The 19,833-nt window shown below is 39.7% G+C and overlaps 1 protein-coding gene across 12 annotated transcripts in view; it reads left to right on the top strand.

The window, feature by feature from the left end:
• The window catches only part of PRDM15 (PR/SET domain 15), a 39,996-nt gene that overhangs the window by 14,091 nt on the left and 6,072 nt on the right, over positions 1-19,833 (top strand). For 2 of the 12 annotated variants that reach the window (XM_074602448.1, XM_074602458.1), the window contains exons 5-22: positions 340-592; positions 1,346-1,468; positions 4,078-4,176; positions 4,979-5,203; positions 5,894-6,029; positions 7,113-7,294; positions 7,945-8,039; positions 8,951-9,038; positions 10,525-10,692; positions 11,963-12,057; positions 13,173-13,304; positions 14,263-14,397; positions 16,368-16,531; positions 16,984-17,063; positions 17,664-17,783; positions 18,509-18,640; positions 19,151-19,234; positions 19,432-19,607. In XM_074602448.1, coding sequence (XP_074458549.1) covers positions 340-592; positions 1,346-1,468; positions 4,078-4,176; positions 4,979-5,203; positions 5,894-6,029; positions 7,113-7,294; positions 7,945-8,039; positions 8,951-9,038; positions 10,525-10,692; positions 11,963-12,057; positions 13,173-13,304; positions 14,263-14,397; positions 16,368-16,531; positions 16,984-17,063; positions 17,664-17,783; positions 18,509-18,640; positions 19,151-19,234; positions 19,432-19,607 — 2,487 coding nt within the window. The remainder of the gene's footprint in view (positions 1-339; positions 593-1,345; positions 1,469-4,077; positions 4,177-4,978; positions 5,204-5,893; positions 6,030-7,112; positions 7,295-7,944; positions 8,040-8,950; positions 9,039-10,524; positions 10,693-11,962; positions 12,058-13,172; positions 13,305-14,262; positions 14,398-16,367; positions 16,532-16,983; positions 17,064-17,663; positions 17,784-18,508; positions 18,641-19,150; positions 19,235-19,431; positions 19,608-19,833) is intronic. The other 10 variants (XM_074602509.1, XM_074602498.1, XM_074602482.1 and 7 more) reach the window with 9 other exon arrangements.

Raw genomic sequence — 19,833 nt, 5'->3', positions numbered from 1 at the left:
AATGTGACTTGGGCTGATGGGTGTTTCACAGCGTGCTGTTTGGATTCCCCTCCATTCTCCTGTATGCAGTCATTCAAATTTTGTGTGAAACTGGTGGGTCTAGCAAGAATTCTTAGGGTAGAAGTTCAGCTTGTTCCCATCCTGCCCCTGGTTGTCTGTCTCAGGCTTACTCATCTGAAGATGTGACTGATATGTGAAACACACCTGATGCAAGTGTTGGAGCTTGCTTTGTCTCTGATGTACATTGAATGGAAGCCATTGCAAAAGCAGAAAATAAAAATTCTTCTTAACTTTGTATTATTTGTTAGGGTTTTGTTATATGCATATTTTGCTTGGCAGGTGTTCCAGAAGGGTGGGCCCCTGTTATATTTTGACACCTCAAATGAAGATGATTGCAACTGGATGATGATGGTGCGACCAGCCACCAAATATGAGCATCAAAACTTAACTGCCTTCCAGCAAGACAATGATATTTACTTCACCACTTCCCGGGACATCCCACCAGGAACTGAGCTGCGAGTGTGGTATGCAGCTTTTTACGGCAAAAAAATGGAAAAGCCAGTGCTGAAGCAGGTCACTAGTATTGCCAATGGTATGTGTGGGGGCCTTTTTTCCTTTCTAAGGGCCCAGTCTTGATAGGGACTGATAGTCCCCTTCTGTTGTAGTTGGCAGTGTGATTTATCAAATAGGCTCTGACCCTGAGTTTGTTAGCCTTTAGAGTCAGTATAACCAGCATACATGGTTGGCCTACAAGAAGAAAGCACCATGATTTATCTGAGTTTTTGAAAACGGATGGCCTAGTTGTTGATTCAGCCTCTCCAGAGTGAACAAACTGGATAAATAGTTCTTTACTAAAGAACTGGTGGCTGCATCAAAAATATTTCTGGGAGAAGAGCAAAGGTACCTAAGTGTCAGTGTAAGTCTAAACATACATGCAGACTCGCTAAAGAAGCCGTTCTTTTTCAGTTGTAGTGAAAATATTTTGGTTTTACTCGGAACTGTTACAACAGTTCTAAAAAACTACTTTTGTCTTATTCAGCCTTACATGGGACCCACTAGAATAACCTAAGCTCAAGTTTTTGTGTGCATATGGGTATTCAAAGGTGTTGTTCAGGTATGTCCTACTTTCTCTGTTCAGCACTTTCATTATACGCTCCAGAATATGAAATCCCATTATACGAGATTTAGGCATAAGAATCTCCCGGTTAGGATTTTACATGAGAATGTTTTTTGCAGGCCTGCTATAGGGCAGAACTTTCAGACTATAGTTACAGCCCTCAGCACAGAGCAGGAGAACCAAAGGGTCTGGGAAGTAAAGAAAAGGACCTGTTTTTCCTCTTCACAGATATGTCCTTGGTAGTGATGGAATCTGATAAAGAGGGGAATAAAATATCTTCAAAACCTTCATCTGCTGTCTTCCCCCCTAAAAAAACTAGGAAATCCAGCATACCAGCAGCTGATCCAGCAGGTATGCAAAATTATGGAATTTTTAAGGGAGGTAGAGGACAGATACAGATTTAAAGAGCTGCTAGGTGTACTACATCTATGCAGATACTATGGTTCTGTAACTTTCAGCAAATGCTTGTTTAGAGAGGATTTGAAAGTCTGGGTTTTTCTTTTTATTTTCATGGGCACGGTGCTTAAAATACACGTGCAGGTTAAAAAGTGACAGAGGTGCTGATAAACCTTAGGCAGATGATTTTCATGAAAACTACAACGGCTTCTGACTTTGGAGGTGGTTAGTGTTGGGGTGGTGGCGATTCCAAAGAAAATCTTCAGACTCTCTGTGCAAAGCATAATAGATCAAATGCTCAGGTTTGAGAAGAAAACATGAGACTGTGAGTGAATGGAAGAACGGTGCTGTTTGGAAATGATAAGAACGCTGGCCATCCCCAAAATACAGTAATACTAGAAGCCTGTTATCGAGTTCAGACTGTTGTAGATTACCAGAACTCAAATTCAGATAAACTTATAAGCAATACAGATACTCTTGGCAAAGAACATATGGCTCAGGGAATAACTAGTGGTGTCATAGGAACTCAGACCCCAAGGTTTATTATGAAGCAATGCCCCCCCACCCCCGTAGTCTCTGATAAGTGGAACAATGAAATTAAGAACCCACTTAATACAAATTGCCATGCCTAAAAGTAAACTCAGAGTATGTACTGTAGAGATCAGGATCAAAAGGAAACCATTCTGGGCCTGTTCCTTGAAAGGGTTACTTTGCTAAATTTTGCTTACTACTAATACTAAAAGTAGCCAAGAGAAGAGGAGGAGAGTTGTTGCAAAATGTGTGCAGAGCAATTCTTCAGTAGATACATTCATTTAACTTGGATACTGTCACAGCTAAAATGTGAAGTTGACTGGGAAGTTCTCTTTCAGTTTGGCATCACTCATTTTTCCGAGGTGGGGAGGGGTGAAGTTGGGGAAACTGAAGAATTTGAACAGCCCCTCCTATATCCTTCACCTACTATCTGAAAGTCCAACTTCAATAGAAACAAAATGCTGCCTGTTATACTTTGGGAACCCATAAGTGTTCCCACTGATGTGGTGTTTTGGTGTTTCCAAAACAAAACATACCTATTTTGATCTGACTGAACGCCTCAAGTCATACAAAGCAGTTGCCAACTGACAGATCTGTGCTTCCAAGTAAACTGGGTTGCCCTGCAGCTGCCTGGAAGCCTGAAGAAGTGGGAACCTAAACAGGACCTGACTCTTCCTGGCAAACCAGGGTACTGCTAAGATTTCTAAGTTTACTGCTTGAGGCAGCTAAGAAACAAGGGAAGTGCAGAGTCAGGGACAATTCTCCAAGACAGACTTCAGTTTTGCAGATAGTACTTTTTCAGTTTTCCTAGCCTGCAACTTCATGAGATAGATACAGTAGCTTACATGTTGCTTACAAACCTGACAATTTTTTAAAAGTTATTCAGAATCTTGGTGTTTAGGTTTGCTGATTTTGGCCTCCTGGGCAGAGCTCTCAAGATAAGTAGTTCTTTATGTAGCCTGTGAAGAAGGAATTTCTGTTGCTGAATTGTCTAGTCATTTTTAATGTATTTTTTACAGCATGGATGAGATGCTCCTCTGTAGTGCAGAATGTTGAACGTCACTTGTAGCAGGGAACAATCTCTGCCTCAGAGAATCTTTTATTTTGGTTTAAGAGCCAACAGTGAAAAGGAGGAAGTTTATCATCCCATTACAGATGAGGCAGAGAGATGAACTGACTTGCTAACAATCATACAGGAAATCTGTGGCAGAAACTGAGGCACAGTTTGAATCTCCTGTGCTGACATTCACTTGACCTAATTTCAGTGTCATCCTCCTCTGGGGAAGTCTTGTAGACTGTGGAATATTCAGTTTTGTGTGTACCAAAAAAATCTGTAAACCAGTCCAGGTTTATCAGATCCTCTTGACAAATTCAGACATATCATCCAAGGACTTAAAGACAATGGATTGTGAACAGACTAACTGTTTTCCTCTTTTCCTTTTTTTTCCAGTCCAGTTCTATTTTCATCCTAATTTCTTCTTTATTTTCTTTATCTGGCGTGGGCTGATATTTTAATTTAAATGTGAATGTGGTGATTTCATAGAACATCTAATTAATGAAACCGCTAAAACCCAGGTTTTCATTGTCCTCACCCTTATTTCTGTTAATCCGAATGGTCTTACTCTGCAATGCTTTTCACAGAGGCAAGGAGATTTCTCCTGCTTCTGTCCTCAGCTGACCCAGAAGAGGCCTGGTAACCCCGGTTTTAAAGGTGCTAAAAATTGCTTTAGATTGTGCCTTTGATAATCACAATTCTTTAGAAAGTGATAAAGTGACCCTCAAGACTTTATAAGAACACTGATATTCTCTCCTGAAATCATTTAGTTTCTGTTCTGACTTCTCATCTGTTCTGATGGTTCAGGTGTTCATGTTTGGAAAATCCTGAAGTGGTCCCAGCTGCCCCTGTGGGCCTTTTACTACTTAAATCATAACTTGTGATATTCAGGGAGTTATTGCAAGATAAATAAAGCTACAGGAATTTACCACCTTCCAATTTTCAAAGCTTTTCGGTATTTCTTCTTCTTGTGATTTAGTGAATGCTCCAGAAGGCAGTGGAGCTGCAGAAGCAGAGTCTAGCCAGTGGACGTGTAAAGTGTGTTCATCTGCTTTCCAGGAGCCTCAGCTGCTGACAGGTAAGAAGTAATAGAAATTCATGAGAGGAGTACTGAGAAGCATTAGGGGAATGCTGCTTTTCCAGAGCAGGACACTGTCAAGCCATATCCCGTCCACGATGCAGTATGACAGGGGTTTGAATTTTTGTGTTCCTTTAAGAAAAAGAGTAGTGGGGAAGATAAAACAGTGATATTTTGGATATGGCAGCAGTCAACCTCTGGGCAAAGAACTGTGATGTTGAATCTAGAGGAAATGAAACTGTTATCTAGAACATGACATGTGAATATTAGGAATGTCAAGGATGGGGAACTGCATGAGCAGTGTTTAAGGTCGGTGATGACAGCATATACTTGGTGATATTGTCTGTTCTGGTATTTATGGCACAGATTTAGTAAAGGTAATGAAATAACTTTTTTTTTTTTGTTTGCATTTCATTTGCAGCTATTTTATGCACTTTTCGAAAGAACTTAGAATATTTAAGAGCTCTAACCATTTGATTAATCATTTTTGAAAAGGGAACTTAGGCTGCTAAATAACTTGAGCATTTGGAAAAAGGTACCCATTATCAGGGGGCGCAACCTTTTTCCAGTGACCTCTAACAAATCTCTTAAAAATTCAGTCCCTGTGAGTAATCGTTTCAGTATTTAATAGACTGTGTGCTTTTATTTAGTAAGGTATTGTGACTGCTTTTGAAATTATTTGAAGTGATTCTCTGCTAAGTAGGGTTGACCTGATAGATAGGCTTCAGGTGGATCTATCCCTTTGAGTACTTCATGACAGTTTCTTTCCTCCTTACTCCCTTGTTCTTTCTCATCCACACAGAGCACTTGCTGAGTCACCTGGAACAAGCTAAAAGTGTCCCCCAAACCAGCCAGGATGAAGCTGTTGCAGAGAAAGCAGCAGAGCCTCCCCCTGTGGATCAGCCAGTGATTTGTGATGCAGCCAGTGCCAGTACAGAGTCAAGGAGGAAGGCCAGGCGGGGAAGAAAGCCCAAAACAGCAAAAGCAGAAATACCTCTAGTCGTTATCGAAGATAAAGATTCTGCAGGTAAAACAAAACTTAAGAAAATGCTAAGCACATATCCTCTTATATGTCTGTATTGATGCCTTCTCGGAAAGGCCTAAAAAGTAGCACAGAGACAAGATGGAGGTTCTTAGTTAGATCGCTAAAGCAGATGAGTTACAAACTTTGTTAATTATCTCTGATCTCCTTGTCTATACTAAATATTGCAGCACTTACACTTAGATTACCTGCATTCTCCTGTGGCGGTTTTAGTAATAGAGAGGCCCAGAGAAACACAGGACAGTGGTTATGAGAGACTCGCCTAGCTTTCTGCAAGAAGGAACAGGAGAGAAAGCATCCTCCCTCTGAAGCGGAGATACTTTCCTCTCTTCACCTTAGGGTTTATTCTTGAAAGGGGCTTTTTTCAGGGCCTTACCTTCCTTTAAGGCAAGTTTTAGTGGGAAATTTCACGATGCATAATGAACTGACCCCTTTAGTAATAAGTTGGAAAGATGAGAAATTACGTCTCCGTAAGAGATGTTGGCTACATCGTACTTGTCATTCAGTAGCCACTTTCTGTCTTGCAAGTGCTACCTACTCATTAGCAATCCATTATTTGTCATGGACAAATAATATGTTCAGTGCCACATCTCATTACAAAACCAAATTCCTGCATTTTGAAGTTTCATTTTTAGCTATCTACATTAACACTGTATTTTTCTGACATGTTTGCAGAGGAACATGTAGCTGAAGTTGTAACTGAGGTCCCACCAGACGAGGTAGCCCTGCCTTCAGCTACAGAAGAGAGAATTATGGAATTTGTTTTAGGAAGGATGCCTAGCACCACAAATAGCATCAGTTCAGTGACAAAGTAAGTGCGCTGGGATGCAGAATTTCCTCTTAGACTTAATTAAGATTATGTAGCATGTAACAGCTCTGCTCAACTTCTGGGCCCACAGATGGTCTTTTTTTAGTAGCGTAAAATTGTGTGACACTGCTGCTGCTACCAGAGCAGACTGTGAGTGCCACAAAGATGGCTCGTGCACTGGAGGATGGTGCACAGATGGTGAGATATTGGTGGTAGATATAAACCATGAGACTTTCATTTTCCATCATGGTACTGCTTGCATTCAGTGTGATTCCAAAAGCCTCCTGCAGCTGCAAGGTGAAATACTACTCCCGTTGAATGTTGGTGATAAAACAGGCAAAGAGATCTTTGCTAAAAAAATTATGCTAGCCATTATTATTCACTCTTGCTTGTCATCTTAACTCATGAGTGACTTCGTGTTGATTTCTACTTGTGATACTTCAGATGTAGAACAGTGGGAGGGGAAAATTTCACTCTAACAGAACCTTGGGGAGACTCTTAAATATCATTTGATTAATTTAGATTCTTGTATGTCGGTCAAATTGGCTTTTTGAATTTCTTTTTTGTATAATAAAGCACTTGATTTTTCAAAATTAGGCAGTGAAGCTATATAATGAAGTCCTTAGCAGACACAGAGCCATCAAAAATACATTCCAACGGGTGGTTGTGCTGGGAAATAGAACAAGTACTGCTTCTTGGTGCCCTGCTGCCCTCTTATCATATACGCCTTTTGCATGCGAACTGCCAAGCTTTCTAAGCTGAAATGGTGCTAATGTTTTCAGAGGATAAGCAGAACAGATCCTTTATGTTCCTCTGAGGGGCCTGCAGAGAGAATCTCTGAGGCTGGCGGCTGCTGCTTTTTTCCTCCTTTGTGCTGGGTGAAGATAATTTGGAGTGAGCTGCACTCTGACATCTGCTGCTTCCAGGGAGTGGCCAGGAGGGCGCCTTGGCAATGAGGAAGCTCCAGGCCCCCCTCTCCTGCCAGAAGCTGAGCATAACACTCCTCTAGCTTTTTCCAGCTGGTGGGACTCTTTCTTGCAACCTGTGGGATACCTTTCAGTCCCTGCCTTTCTTTCTCTAATCCAGTAGGTTTGCTCATCACCAAAACACCATGTCCCTCAAAAGAAGTTTAATTCTCTCCAGTAGACATGGTATACGGCGGAAGCTGATAAAACAACTTGGGGAGCACAAGCGAGTCTATCAATGCAGTATCTGCAGTAAGATCTTCCAGAACAGCAGCAACCTCAGCAGGCACATCCGTTCTCATGGTGGGTTTGATTTTGCCTCACTTGCATATTGATTTTGGTGGTTCCACCTTTGAGTAAAAGAAGAACTAGGCTATTCTTAGATATCGGGATACATAATTTTAGTAGAACTCTTTTTTTCTTTTTTTTCTTTTTTTTTAAACTCTCTCTAGAGAATTCTTTTAGTTTTGCAGACCAAATCGTGAGAAGATAATAGTTGAAAGTTGGAGTACTTAAAATTTGAATTTAGGTACATATTTTAAATGGTGGCAAGGATGTGATGTTTTTTCCAAAACTGTTCTTCCCTTTAAATATAGACATATGTCTGTCGCCCCCCACCTTCACAGGCACAAGGGTAACATTGCTGTGTAATGTCAACTGAGTGCTTTTTAGCTTGCAATCTGCAGTTTCAGGGGTCTGTGACCTAATTCTAAGGATTCCATTGAAAAATAATCACTGAAAAAGGGTGGGACAAACAAAATTGTTGTCAAAATTGTTGGAAAAGGTTAAAATCCACTATTTGGATGTCCTGAATGACTAAAGTTTCTCATCGCTAGCCTGTTTGTTTGCAGTTGTTTGTGCTTTGGTTTCCCCCTGTCTTACCTGGAGTTGGTTATTATCAGTCACTGACTACTTACTTTTTTTTTTTATTTTATCTTGATTAATCCCCTCAGGTGACAAACTATTTAAATGTGAGGAATGCGCAAAGCTGTTCAGCCGTAAAGAGAGCTTGAAGCAGCATGTTTCATACAAGCACAGCAGGAACGAAGTGAGTGGAAATGACTAGTGGGCTCTCTCTGAGGTTAGGTGAAAATGTACCTGCAGAGCTTGGGTCAATTATATTTGAGCGGATCTGTGTCAATAAGCGAGACAAGACTGATAGGGAGAGGTAACATCTTCTGTTAGAACAGCTGATGAATTTGGAATGTGTGGACACGCTTTTGAGCATACAAGTCCTTTTTTGTGTCTGAATTTCTTATAGGAAGTTGTTTTCAGGCATCAGTTACAGCAAGACAAGCTGGAATTAGCTGAACCTGCATGATCCAGAAATGAGATCTGACTTCAGTTTATGGTACTAAATAGGATTGTTCCAGTCTTGTTTGCTTGTCCTATTTCATACATCCCCACCTATAGCATCATTTAATGTGTGAACTCTCTAGGTAAAGGCTGTGTCATTAAGGGCTGTGCACACATGTGCTTACTGTAGCAGCACCATGCCTGTTGGTGAGGGCCTTTCAGTGCTGCTGCTATATGAATTTTAAACATGCTTGTAGTGGGGCCTTATCAGGGAATATTTCCATTGCTGCTTGGCATCAAGGTCCTCAGCTCTGAAATTGTTGGCATCTGTTCTGGAGCTGAAGGATGAGTCAGATTACATCTTGCTTCTCAAAAATTCTGTCTCTGTGTATAACCAGGGGTTATCAGGAAGACTGTTACATGCTCACAGGTGCATGGTCTACTTTTTTCTTTTTTTTTTTTTTTGTATAGAGCTTAGATGTAGAAACATGTCAAGATGATATAGCATCAGAGTATTGCATCAATGTGTATTTAAATGTCCTGTTGAAGGAAGAAAAATTGGAAAAGACAGAAACAGCAAAAGTAGTTGACATTTAGAATTTCCCTGTCGGACGTGACTTGGCTTTTTCCCTGTTTAAACACTTAACCGTTTGCAATCCTCAGGTTGACAGTGAGTACAGATACAAGTGCACCACGTGTGAAAAGGCCTTTCGGATAGAGAGTGCGTTGGAATTCCATAACTGCAGGACAGGTGAGAATGGCTAACCGTTCCGCTTTCTGTAGTCTCTGCTCCGTTTTGTGGGGATATCTGCAAATCCATCTCAACATAGTAATTACGACGGGGGAATAAGCATTTAGATTTTTTTCATCACAACAAGCAACCTGCCCCTCTTCTTCCTCCCTACCATCATTGCTGTCATAAGAAATATACAGCCAGTAGTCTGCAGAGCCACACATCTGCTTATGTATTGGGTTTTTTTTCAGTATCTCCTGCTCACCTGTCTAATGTTCTCACTGGTATTTCATTTGTATATTCACAGATACCCTGTCACTGTCTCTCTTTAACTGTCTTTTCTGAAACTAAGTTTCACCTCATTTCTCTGAATAGAGGAACTGGAAAGGGGGCGAGTTTTCTGGGATTACAATTTTCTTCTGCTTTCTCATGCTTTCTCTCTTTAGACTTGCAGTAGTCTCTCTAGGCATTTGGGGTTTATTTTTCTTGGTATCACCAGAACCTGTCCTTTTCTCCCATAGCCATCCCTTGTGGTTACTCATATTATTTATGCTGAGAGATCTTACGCTTAGGAAATGACATCGTGATTACTTTTATGGACCCATGATAACTGTCAGTCCAGAATCACCTGGGTAATTGTCCCTTACAGCACCATTCAAAGTAGGTTTTCTCATTTCCTTTCTGAGGGTACAGCTTGTATAAAAACTCAGCCTTATGAAGAATGCAAAATAATGCCATGTAACCTCAGTATTCTGTTTATTCAAAGACAGTAGCTCATTTTCTGAGTTGACTGTTACAAAAACAAGCAGCGATTTTTGCTCTACTCTTTAATGCATCAAACTGTTACTTCTTTTTAATTGCTGTAGCATTGGGAGATTCCATCTACAGGACTGTGCTTTCATGTTCTAAAAAAAGTCTCAACTACTGAATACACAACAACTTCCCCATAGGCCTATTATCATGTAATGGTCTGGAGATTTTCCACTTTCTTCTGGAATATTTAGTACTGGCTGGCATTAGGAACCAGTGGCGCATAGACACAGCTGTTTGTGTGATGTTGTGTTGCTGTATGTGCAGTGATTTTACCAACATTAAAAACTTGAATCAGCTGTGACGGAATCCACTCCAAACGTAATTTTAATGTATGCTAGACCACAATGGAAATACCCCTTGTGAGGCAGTTATGATGCAAGAGTCAGTGTTCAAGTTAGCATCATATATATTCACAGCCTTTAAAGAAATGTCCTCCGGTGCCTTCCAGTGATATTTAAACTTATAGGTAGCAAAAATAAAGTCAATGGGTAGCTTGATGTTTATTATCTTTTTAATGGGAAGACAAATTTTAAAGTAAAAGAAAAATACATGCTTTTGCATTTCCCTCCTCAGTCCATATAATGATGGATTATATGTTAAAACTCAGGCCTAACCAAAGAAATACCTGTCTCACAAATACACAATACCTACTTTCATCTGTAAAGAGCTGCATGGTTTCTCTTGCTTACAGATGACAAGACATTCCAGTGTGAGATGTGTTTCAGATTTTTCTCTACAAACAGTAATCTTTCAAAACACAAGAAAAAGCACGGGGATAAGAAGTTTGCGTGTGAAATCTGCAATAAGATGTTCTACCGGAAGGACGTCATGCTAGACCATCAAAGACGACATTTGGAAGGTAAGTATACTGCAGATGAACCTAATTATTACGCTTGAAACACTAATAGGGGTGGGAAGGTTAAGGAAATGATTATGCATTAGATTCTTCTGGATGGTAGCTGTCATTTTTTAGTCAGTTACCTGATCTAGAGTAGCAGGCTTCAGCAAAATGTGACATTTATTAAAAATATAAACTCCTCTGGAGGGGAGTTGTCTAATTCTATGAAAAACTTTCTAGGAGCACCTGCAGTGTTTTTTTTCAGCCTCATGCGATTGGATCCAGTGCTACTAACAGTCATGTGAAAGTTGCTTGGCTTATTATGTGGTAGTTTAGACTAGCTGATTTTAATTTATTTTTTTTCCTTTCTTTGAATTCTAGTCTTTCTTTTTAAAAAAAAAAAAGTGTGGTAACTTGAAAATTTGAAGGCAGAGAATTAACTTGCAATGTATGGCTGAAAGTGACTGCTGTATGAATATAGTATAAATGGAATGCTGTGTGAAGTTATGTTTCAAAACCATGAGAATACATGAAGATTATTTTATAAGAGTTTACTGTTCAAAATGTCAAACATTTAAGGATGTTATAGGTACTCAAAGACTCTGGAAAAACTTGGGTGATGGTAGACTGCCAAAGTATGTATTAAAATGTCTCTAGTGATCTAGGTGGTAAGACCAAAGGTGATTTTAAAAAAGCAGACAGGTTATCTAATTTGGTGCTTTGGGCAAAGCCAACCATCATTGGCTGCTCTTGTATTTCAGACCTTTGTGTCATGAACTGGAGGACAGCTAGAGGATGAGGGGCTGAATGGCAATGGCAAGACATCTCATGTTTAGCTGTCACAGAACAGCAGCAGTCCTCTTCCCTCCTGAAAGTAGTGAGAAAGGGGTCTGAAATCCTTATTGAGCAGTGAAGGTGATGCTGGATGGTTCCCTCTCCTTAGATACTTCAAGGGGGAATTTCTGGGCCAGATACCTGATAGAAATGCCAAGGTCTACTAGATCTGCCTGATTCCTGGTGTTGACAATCAATGTCTGTTTTCAGACACTTCAAAATTGGTGTAATAACCAATAAGCCAAAATACATCACTTTGGCAGTTTGCTTTTATATTCCTAAGACCCCATTTTAATTTAGAAATTTTCCTTTTGTTAGCAATTAAATTCTGCATTGAGGCTCTTCCCAGTGTTTCACTCTTCTTTACAGTATTCACCTGAAAGGGCATGCAGATTGGAGTGGAAAACCATGGTTTATTTTTTTGTTTTGTTTTTTTGATGGGAACTGTTCTGTTAAGGGGTGAGGCGTGTGAAAAGAGAAGACTTTGAGCACAGCACGGAAAACATGGTTCGCTACAAGAAGGAGCCTTCGGGATGCCCCGTGTGTGGGAAGGTAGGCATCTTTGCCAGTGTGTGCCATGTGAAACTCTGCATTGTAGCCCCAAGGATGCTGCAGGGGTACAGTGCGTCTCAACCCAGCACCTCCAAATGAGTTACCATGGCATAAGTCACCACCTGTGTATTAAACCACAGTAGCAGCCAACCTGAATAGGCATACAGCCTGCTAAAAGGTTGAGGTAAATGACGTGCACTCGGGTATGTGCCAAGTCAGTTTACCTCGCTACCCGGACAGGCACATGGTCAGTTACCAGTGAGCCCTGTCGCCCAGCCAAGACATTACTCTTTAAACAGCCTTAACTCCATTATATATCCAAGCCCACTGTGGCCAGGGATGGTGGGAGCTGTTAGGACACAGATAAGAACAAAACTGAAGCTCAGACTAGGCTTTTTTTCAGGACATGTAGTGCAATGTAGAGTGTAAGATGGCCACTATGTCTGTCAGTGGAATCTCATGGCTTATGTTATTTAGTGTGATTTTTTTTCTGCCAGAATGTAAACAGGTGGAGTTGACTGTGTGCATTGGGAATAATTTTCTATTAGAAATCAAAGTGAATTCATGGTATAGTCATGACACTTTTGCATTTGGGTACTTAACGCTCATGATCTTAAGCGATCGTTATCACAGGTACAAAGACTGTGGGTTCAACTAGTGATTTTATAAATGTTTAATGATTCATGGTGCAAGATGTACTCAAGCTACTCTTAAGTTGGCGTGTAGACCTTTGTTTTTGATCCTTTGGGTATGTTATATATCGATGAAGGTAGATTTTGTGGATGTGTCTTTTTATAGACATTCATGATTCAAAAGACACTGTCTAAATATTTCTAAATCCACACTATGTAATTCTGATGCAGCTTTTTTGAAAGTCTACCTCTGATGAGCAGCCAATTTCAGTCAGTTCCTTGGAACTGTACACCTGTATTCTGCTGTGCCAGCAGTTTCTGAGATCACCTGCTGGTTGGGTAACAGGAGATCCTACGTGTTTCTGACAGAATTAATAAAACAGGACAGTAAATATGTTCTGCGCTGTCCATTGGATAACTTGCAAAGAACTGTAGTCCTGCTGGACATGATACAAAAACCCTTACTTTCTTCTTTTCTTTTAGGTATTTTCATGTAGGAGCAATATGAACAAACACCTTTTAACACATGGAGACAAGAAATACACTTGTGAAATCTGTGGACGTAAATTTTTCAGGGTGGATGTGTTGAGAGATCATATTCATGTCCATTTTAAGGTATTGTGTTACTAATTTATTAGAAAAGGCATGTTACTTAGCAGACATATCAATATATCAATGAATATATTGAGACTGTTATGGCCACATGTTCGTACTGGCAACACAAGCAGTGGTTATGTACCCTGTGCAGTGATGTTTCTACAGCAGCCTAGCATGAGTTGTGCTCTGATTTACTGATGGCTGTTTCTGCATCTGGATTGCTACGGCGTATATGGACTATCACATTCGAAGTTATTTCAGCTACCGCTGCAGAACACTATTCTGAACACTATGGAAAAAACACCTCTCTGACCCTGGGTGAATCACAGAGGTCACCTAGTTTATAGCAGGGAGAATAACTTAACAGGAAGGCTGCAGACAGATATATTGTTCCAGTTGTAGTTTGGTTGGGCTGAGGGGTTACTGTCATCCCCTCTCTTTGTGGGGAAAAAAAAAACAATCAAGAGAACTAATTGTTCCTGCCCTTTCCCATGCTAGTGATTGTGGTTCTCTTTTATATGCCAGCATAACTGCCTGTGTATTGAGTTCCTTACCTGGTTTTATCAGAATGTTCCAAATCACAAAAAAACCCAAAACCTATTAGTAATGCTTAATCAGATCCGGGTTGTTTTGACATAACTAGGTTAACACTGAATTGTAAGGAATTGAATTGAATGGGAATTGTATCACTCAGTGGTGCTCATAAAGATGCTTTTATGGATGTGATACTGTGCCGGTTGAGTCTCTCTTTACATTAAAGTTCCTTTTGTACACAAAAATTGGGTGTTCCTTGTTTGGTCATGGAGAGGACCTTTTTTTACCTGAATTGAATGAAGCAGGAGGGTTTTTTAAATAACTAATGTTACAGCAATTGTTAATGCAAGGCAGTCTGCATGCAACAAAAGCTGACTAGGTGTTACCTTTTGAAGTAGAAGTTTGATCTATTAAAACAGAATATTCTTTCCCCCCTACCCAGGACATAGCACTAATGGATGATCACCAAAGAGAAGAGTTCATTGGTAAAATTGGAATCTCGTCAGAGGAAAATGATGACAACTCTGATGAAAGTGCAGATTCTGAGCCTCACAAGTATAGCTGCAAAAGGTGCCAGGTAGCTTTAAATACTTCCAAATTAACTTGTTTTGGCATGGAGGGAGGGAGTGGAGATGTCTATGAATCATTCAGAATTTGAAATAACATTATGGGTTTACAAAGAGAAGGCCAGTCCACAGGTCTGCTCTCTTCTGCAGTGCTTGTTACCTCTGATCTATGAAGTGATGCTATTCTGTAAGACTTCAGGTGGTGTTCTGTAAGGTGAATGCTAAACACTTAAAAAAGAGAAATACACATCCATACGCTTACCTGTGTGCAAGGAGGCAAACAAGCAAAACTGGAGGAAGAAACAATAAAGGAAGATGCAAATCTTACACTACCTATTAATTATGTGCAAATTAGAATCATTACAGCGTTTCTGAATGATACAGTCCACAAATTGATTAGTTTTGATGAGATCAGATGGTCCTCTAGTGGATATCCAGAGTGGAGGATTAAGACTGTTGCTTATGTTCAGTGTGACTGCTTATTCTTGGCCTACTCTATTACTAACAGGATGGCGTTAGAAGTACTGCTGGAACATACTTTACGCAGTTGTCAGCTGAGAAAGGAAGACTTTTTAAACCTCTTACTTGCATGGTTTTTGCCATTTTGTAAAGAAGTAATGGGGAAGAATGGGGTCCTTAAGGCCCGATTGTATTCTGTGCCCTTACTGGTCAAGCACACTGTTCTGGGGCAGGTGGGATGCAAAAGCAATCAGTGAGAACAGCAAAACCAGCCAAGCTGACATAGGGACAAGGGAATTTTGGTAGCTAAGCCACTGACTTGGCCCATGGAAATCAGAGCTTATTTCACAGTCTACACTTAATGTGGTCAAAGTGCTTATCTTACCTTAATTTTAAAGACATGGAGGTAATAATACTTCAGTTTTCTGTTCGTATCTGTGAACTGGTTTTAAGTGCGAACTGATTTTAAGCTTATGTCAGTAAGCACAAGAAGATGTGGTATCACAGCAGTTAATCATGTGCTTGCTTTCAGTGTGGTAATTTTAATGCCTGACACTGAAGTGGTACGTAAACTATATGAAATTGTATGCTTCCAAATGAAGGCAATTGTGCCATTCAAATTAGAAAGCTCTTTTCGGAAGCTGGGTTTTTTTAGCGCTTTTGCAGGTCTTTGTGAAATAAACAGTTGTGTAAGGCAACAGCTGTGGAAAATTAGTGTTACCTGTGATGAGATGGGGAGACTTTTTTTGGCTGGTAACACCTGTTCACACATTCCTAAGGGAGAACAACATATGAATGAATCTTAATGAAATATTTCTTCTGAGCTCTTAAGAATCTCTCTCTATTTTTTTTTCTCATCCCAAAGTATACCTTCACCAAGCTGTGCAATGCTGTCAGAAATACCCTGACTAGTTCAAAAATGGGAGCAAAAGATCACGTCATTATGACACTTTGCCCTGATAAGTTGGAGCATATCTGCTTATGCAGGATTACTTAGCCCAGGGAGCTAAGTAGTCTTGCACTTGTCTATTGTAGTAGTAGCACTTCCAGGAGCTGACCTAGAATCGCTGCCCTGCAATGCCTAGAAATACCAACTCTTCTGGAGCTAGTGCCAAAGCTTACTATGCAGACTAGAGCTTACCATGCCCCTGGAGCCCAAAAGACATTTTTTCTATCTGTGGTGTCCCTGCTTTGACAGCTAGTGGAGGTTAGACATGGTTCTCTTCATGGCTGTTCCTTGGTGCACAAATAATCGGAGGTCCTCTAATTGTGCAGTGTAAGAAGCAGAAGTACCATCTCAAGCTAATTTTCCAAATGAGTTAACTGATGTCCTGTAGTAACGTGCTTGTAATGGCCAAAAAGGTTCAGGCCTAAATCCAGCTTTCACAGATTTTTCATCTAGTGATACACAGGATATTTATGTCTGCTAGCTCTGACTCTAAATCCTGATAATGTGTTACTAGATTGTTGCTGTTCCTGAGGACTTTTTTCCCCTTCCATTCACTATTGGTTCATTCCACAGTTGACTTTCGGCAGAGGGAAGGAGTACTTGAAGCACATAATGGACGTGCACAAGGAGAAGGGCTATGGCTGTAGCATTTGTAATCGACGTTTTGCCTTGAAGGCAACTTACCACGCACACATGGTCATTCATCGGGAGAACCTGCCTGATCCTAATGTGCAGAAGTAAGATGACGTGTTGGACTGATAAGAGGGGCTATTTTTTTGAAGTTACAGTGGCTCTGCCACCTGATGCTTTAGAGAATTGGGCTGTACTAAAATATCTGAAACTGTACAATGTTTGTTAAAATGTTTATGAAAAGCTTGAAATACATATCACAAATTATTCACTTCACACAGATGATTAGTCAACAGCCTCCCAGTTTGGCCTTTGTAAAGTATAAATCTGTGATTTTGGTAAATATTTTCTAAAAACTATGATTTGAGGAATGCCAGACTGCTCCAAGCTTGCAGTGAACTTAGAGGTTTCTTAAGGCTCATTTTAAAAATGCGTTTATGTTTCAAGGAACTTTTAATAGTAATTAGTATTACCAAATGAAATAGTTACTGACAGAGATGCCTGAAAACCCTCTCTGTCTTAAGAAAAGAATGACAGGTTTTCGTCTCTTTGGTTTCAGATACATCCATCCATGTGAAATCTGTGGAAGAATTTTTAACAGTATAGGAAATCTGGAAAGACATAAGCTTATACATACAGGTAAAGATGTTGTGGTTCTTTATTATTACAAATATTAAAAAGAAGTTTCTGTTGCCAGTGCCTGCCTTATTTTTTTCAGGTGGAAATAAGTTAGGGGTTTTGACTGTAAGTTACAATAAGTGTTACATTTATGCTTTTAGGGTAGATGAGTTTTCTAAAGCAGATAGTATTAATGAAGATACTTGGTCTAGGCACACAATCCAGGTTCCTAGTTTATATGGTGCAGGCTTCACCTGCTAAAAATTCTAATTCTGTATTCTGTTCTTCCCCAAATTCTTATCCATGCCACCTTCTCACCATTACACAGGCTGAAACGGCTATTGCAAAATCATTTTTAACAGCTCATTATTATTTCATGCTATTCAGTATTTTCCCACCTCAGGCTTTATCTTTTTTTTCAGATCTCACACAAAAAGCCAGCTTTTCTGTCTCTCCAAAGTCTTCTAATGTAGTTTGGGCTACAATATGCATGAAAGATGTGGTTGACAACACAGGTGGACTGTTGCCCTCTAATTCACCAGTTTAGTCAGTTTTTAGGAGATGCACATTTTTCATTAACATTTTTTTTTGTTTATGTTGTCTTTTAAATTTATTTTTAAGGTGTAAAAAGTCATGCTTGTGAGCAATGTGGCAAATCATTTGCTAGAAAAGACATGTTAAAAGAACATATGCGAGTCCATGATAATATCCGAGAATACTTGTGTGCAGAATGTGGCAAAGGTATGTCTAATGCCTTGTTTTCCATTAATTGTGATACTGAATAGCAGGTGAATATCTGAATTAAAGCTACTTCCGTTCTTAGAATGTTGGGAAAGTCCTCGGAGTGCTATAAGTCCAGTATTTTTTGAGAGGTAGAAACTGTAATAATCAGGAGCCTTGTGGTTACATAAACTACCCCTAATTTTATACAATCTTGTTTCATAGCCCATAAGACAAAACTGATTTTAATAAAGTTTGCTTTTGTCAGATTGAGGAGTGCTTGCCTGACTGAGTTACAATGCATTTGCGGAACTAAAGTGAATACAAGTTAATTTTTTCATTCTAGGCTGTCTTTAAACTTAAGAAATAGAGTAATTTCTCTAAGAGCTATAAGAATCAAAATTGCTTTGAGTTTGTGAATTGTTTGCATTATAACTTGAAAAAATCTAAACTGGTATTTCAGTGGAAGGCAGTAAGTCTGACATCTCTAATGACGTTTTGTCTGTGCTTGTCCCTGCTGTTTTGTTTCTTCCTCAGTGGTTACTCAGATGTTTTCCAGAGCTTTTGCCTGGAATTAAAATAATAATGACAGTGTGCGCTGCTACCTCAACTATTGACAATATGCAATTGTGGACACGCAGCAGATATAATCTTAGAGCTCTTGGCTAACAACATGACCGTCCTGATTTCTTCTCTGAACGTGGGAGCAATGGACTAATTGTCATGCTGCACTTTTTGTCTCACAGGAATGAAGACAAAACATGCACTTCGTCACCACATGAAGCTTCACAAAGGCATTAAAGAATATGAATGCAAAGAGTGTCACCGAAAATTTGCACAGAAAGTCAACATGCTGAAGCATTACAAAAGACACACGGGTGAGGTCTCTAAAGATGTACAAAAGTTGCCCTGAATCAGTTAAATGCTACCTGAGAGAACTTGTATCTAGAATATTCAGAGAGTATGAGGAACACTAATTAAAAAATACTCATATTCTGCTTTTTGAAGAGTGGGATTTTGTCCTCTCATCAGCCAATACCACCTGTTATACAATTAAGATACATAGTTTGGTTGTTTTCATGTTTTGCTTTTTTAAGAGAGATGGGTTTGGTCTAGGGGTGGGTCTAGATTGTTGGTTTTGTTTTAATTTAGTCTTCAGGATCTCATTTCCTTAAAGAAAATTTTACCTCCGACATCAGTTCCTCTTGGGTTCATTTTCTGCCAGATATAGTGGCATCACGTAGATAAATATAGTTAGTGAATCTGGGCTGCTTCTTGTTGTGCTGTGAGAGAGAGATATACATATTTATTTAGTAATATGAGACTCAGAATTGTCCCAGATACCTTAGACTATTTTCACTCAGGTGCTAAATCTGCTTTTCATGCAGGAATCAAAGATTTCATGTGTGAACTCTGTGGCAAGACGTTTAGTGAGAGAAATACAATGGAGACTCATAAGTTGATTCATACAGGTAAATCCTCTAAAAAATTGTGTTCAAAGACAATAGCTTAATTTTCTTCCTAGGCTTGCTTTAGACTTGCCAGTCTTGGCACTAATGTTACGCATCAAGTTACCACCATAAAATTGTTCCTCTTGTTGAGATGCTGACAACATGATACTCGTCTTTGGGCGCTCTTGCTAACAGCATTTCCTTCCATCTGCCACCAGTAGGAAAACAGTGGACTTGTTCAGTCTGTGATAAGAAATATGTCACTGATTACATGCTACAGAAGCATATCCAGCTCACTCATGATAAGGTAGAAGCCCAGAGCTGTCAGCTCTGTGGGACAAAGGTTTCTACCAGAGCATCCATGAGTCGACATATGAGGCGTAAACATCCAGAGGTGAGTTAGCTTGGCAGGTAGATTGTGGGGAGGTTGGTTTGTTTGGTTTTTTTTTAAAAATGTATAGACTTCAGTGACTTGAAAGGAATTACTTTTTCTTTTTTTCTGTTCTTTTGGTGCAAATTTTAGGTAGCGTCTGTTAAGCATACAGTTAACTGAATCAGCCCTTTTGTTATATTATGTTTCAGTAGTAAACATATTTGTTAGTCTCCCTGAAAATGAAGTT

This window comes from Larus michahellis, chromosome 1 (assembly GCF_964199755.1).
Source record: "Larus michahellis chromosome 1, bLarMic1.1, whole genome shotgun sequence".
In the NCBI taxonomy this organism is placed as follows: domain Eukaryota; kingdom Metazoa; phylum Chordata; class Aves; order Charadriiformes; family Laridae; genus Larus; species Larus michahellis.
Note: the sequence above shows the minus strand (reverse complement) of the source record. Positions and strands in the feature narration are given on the sequence as shown.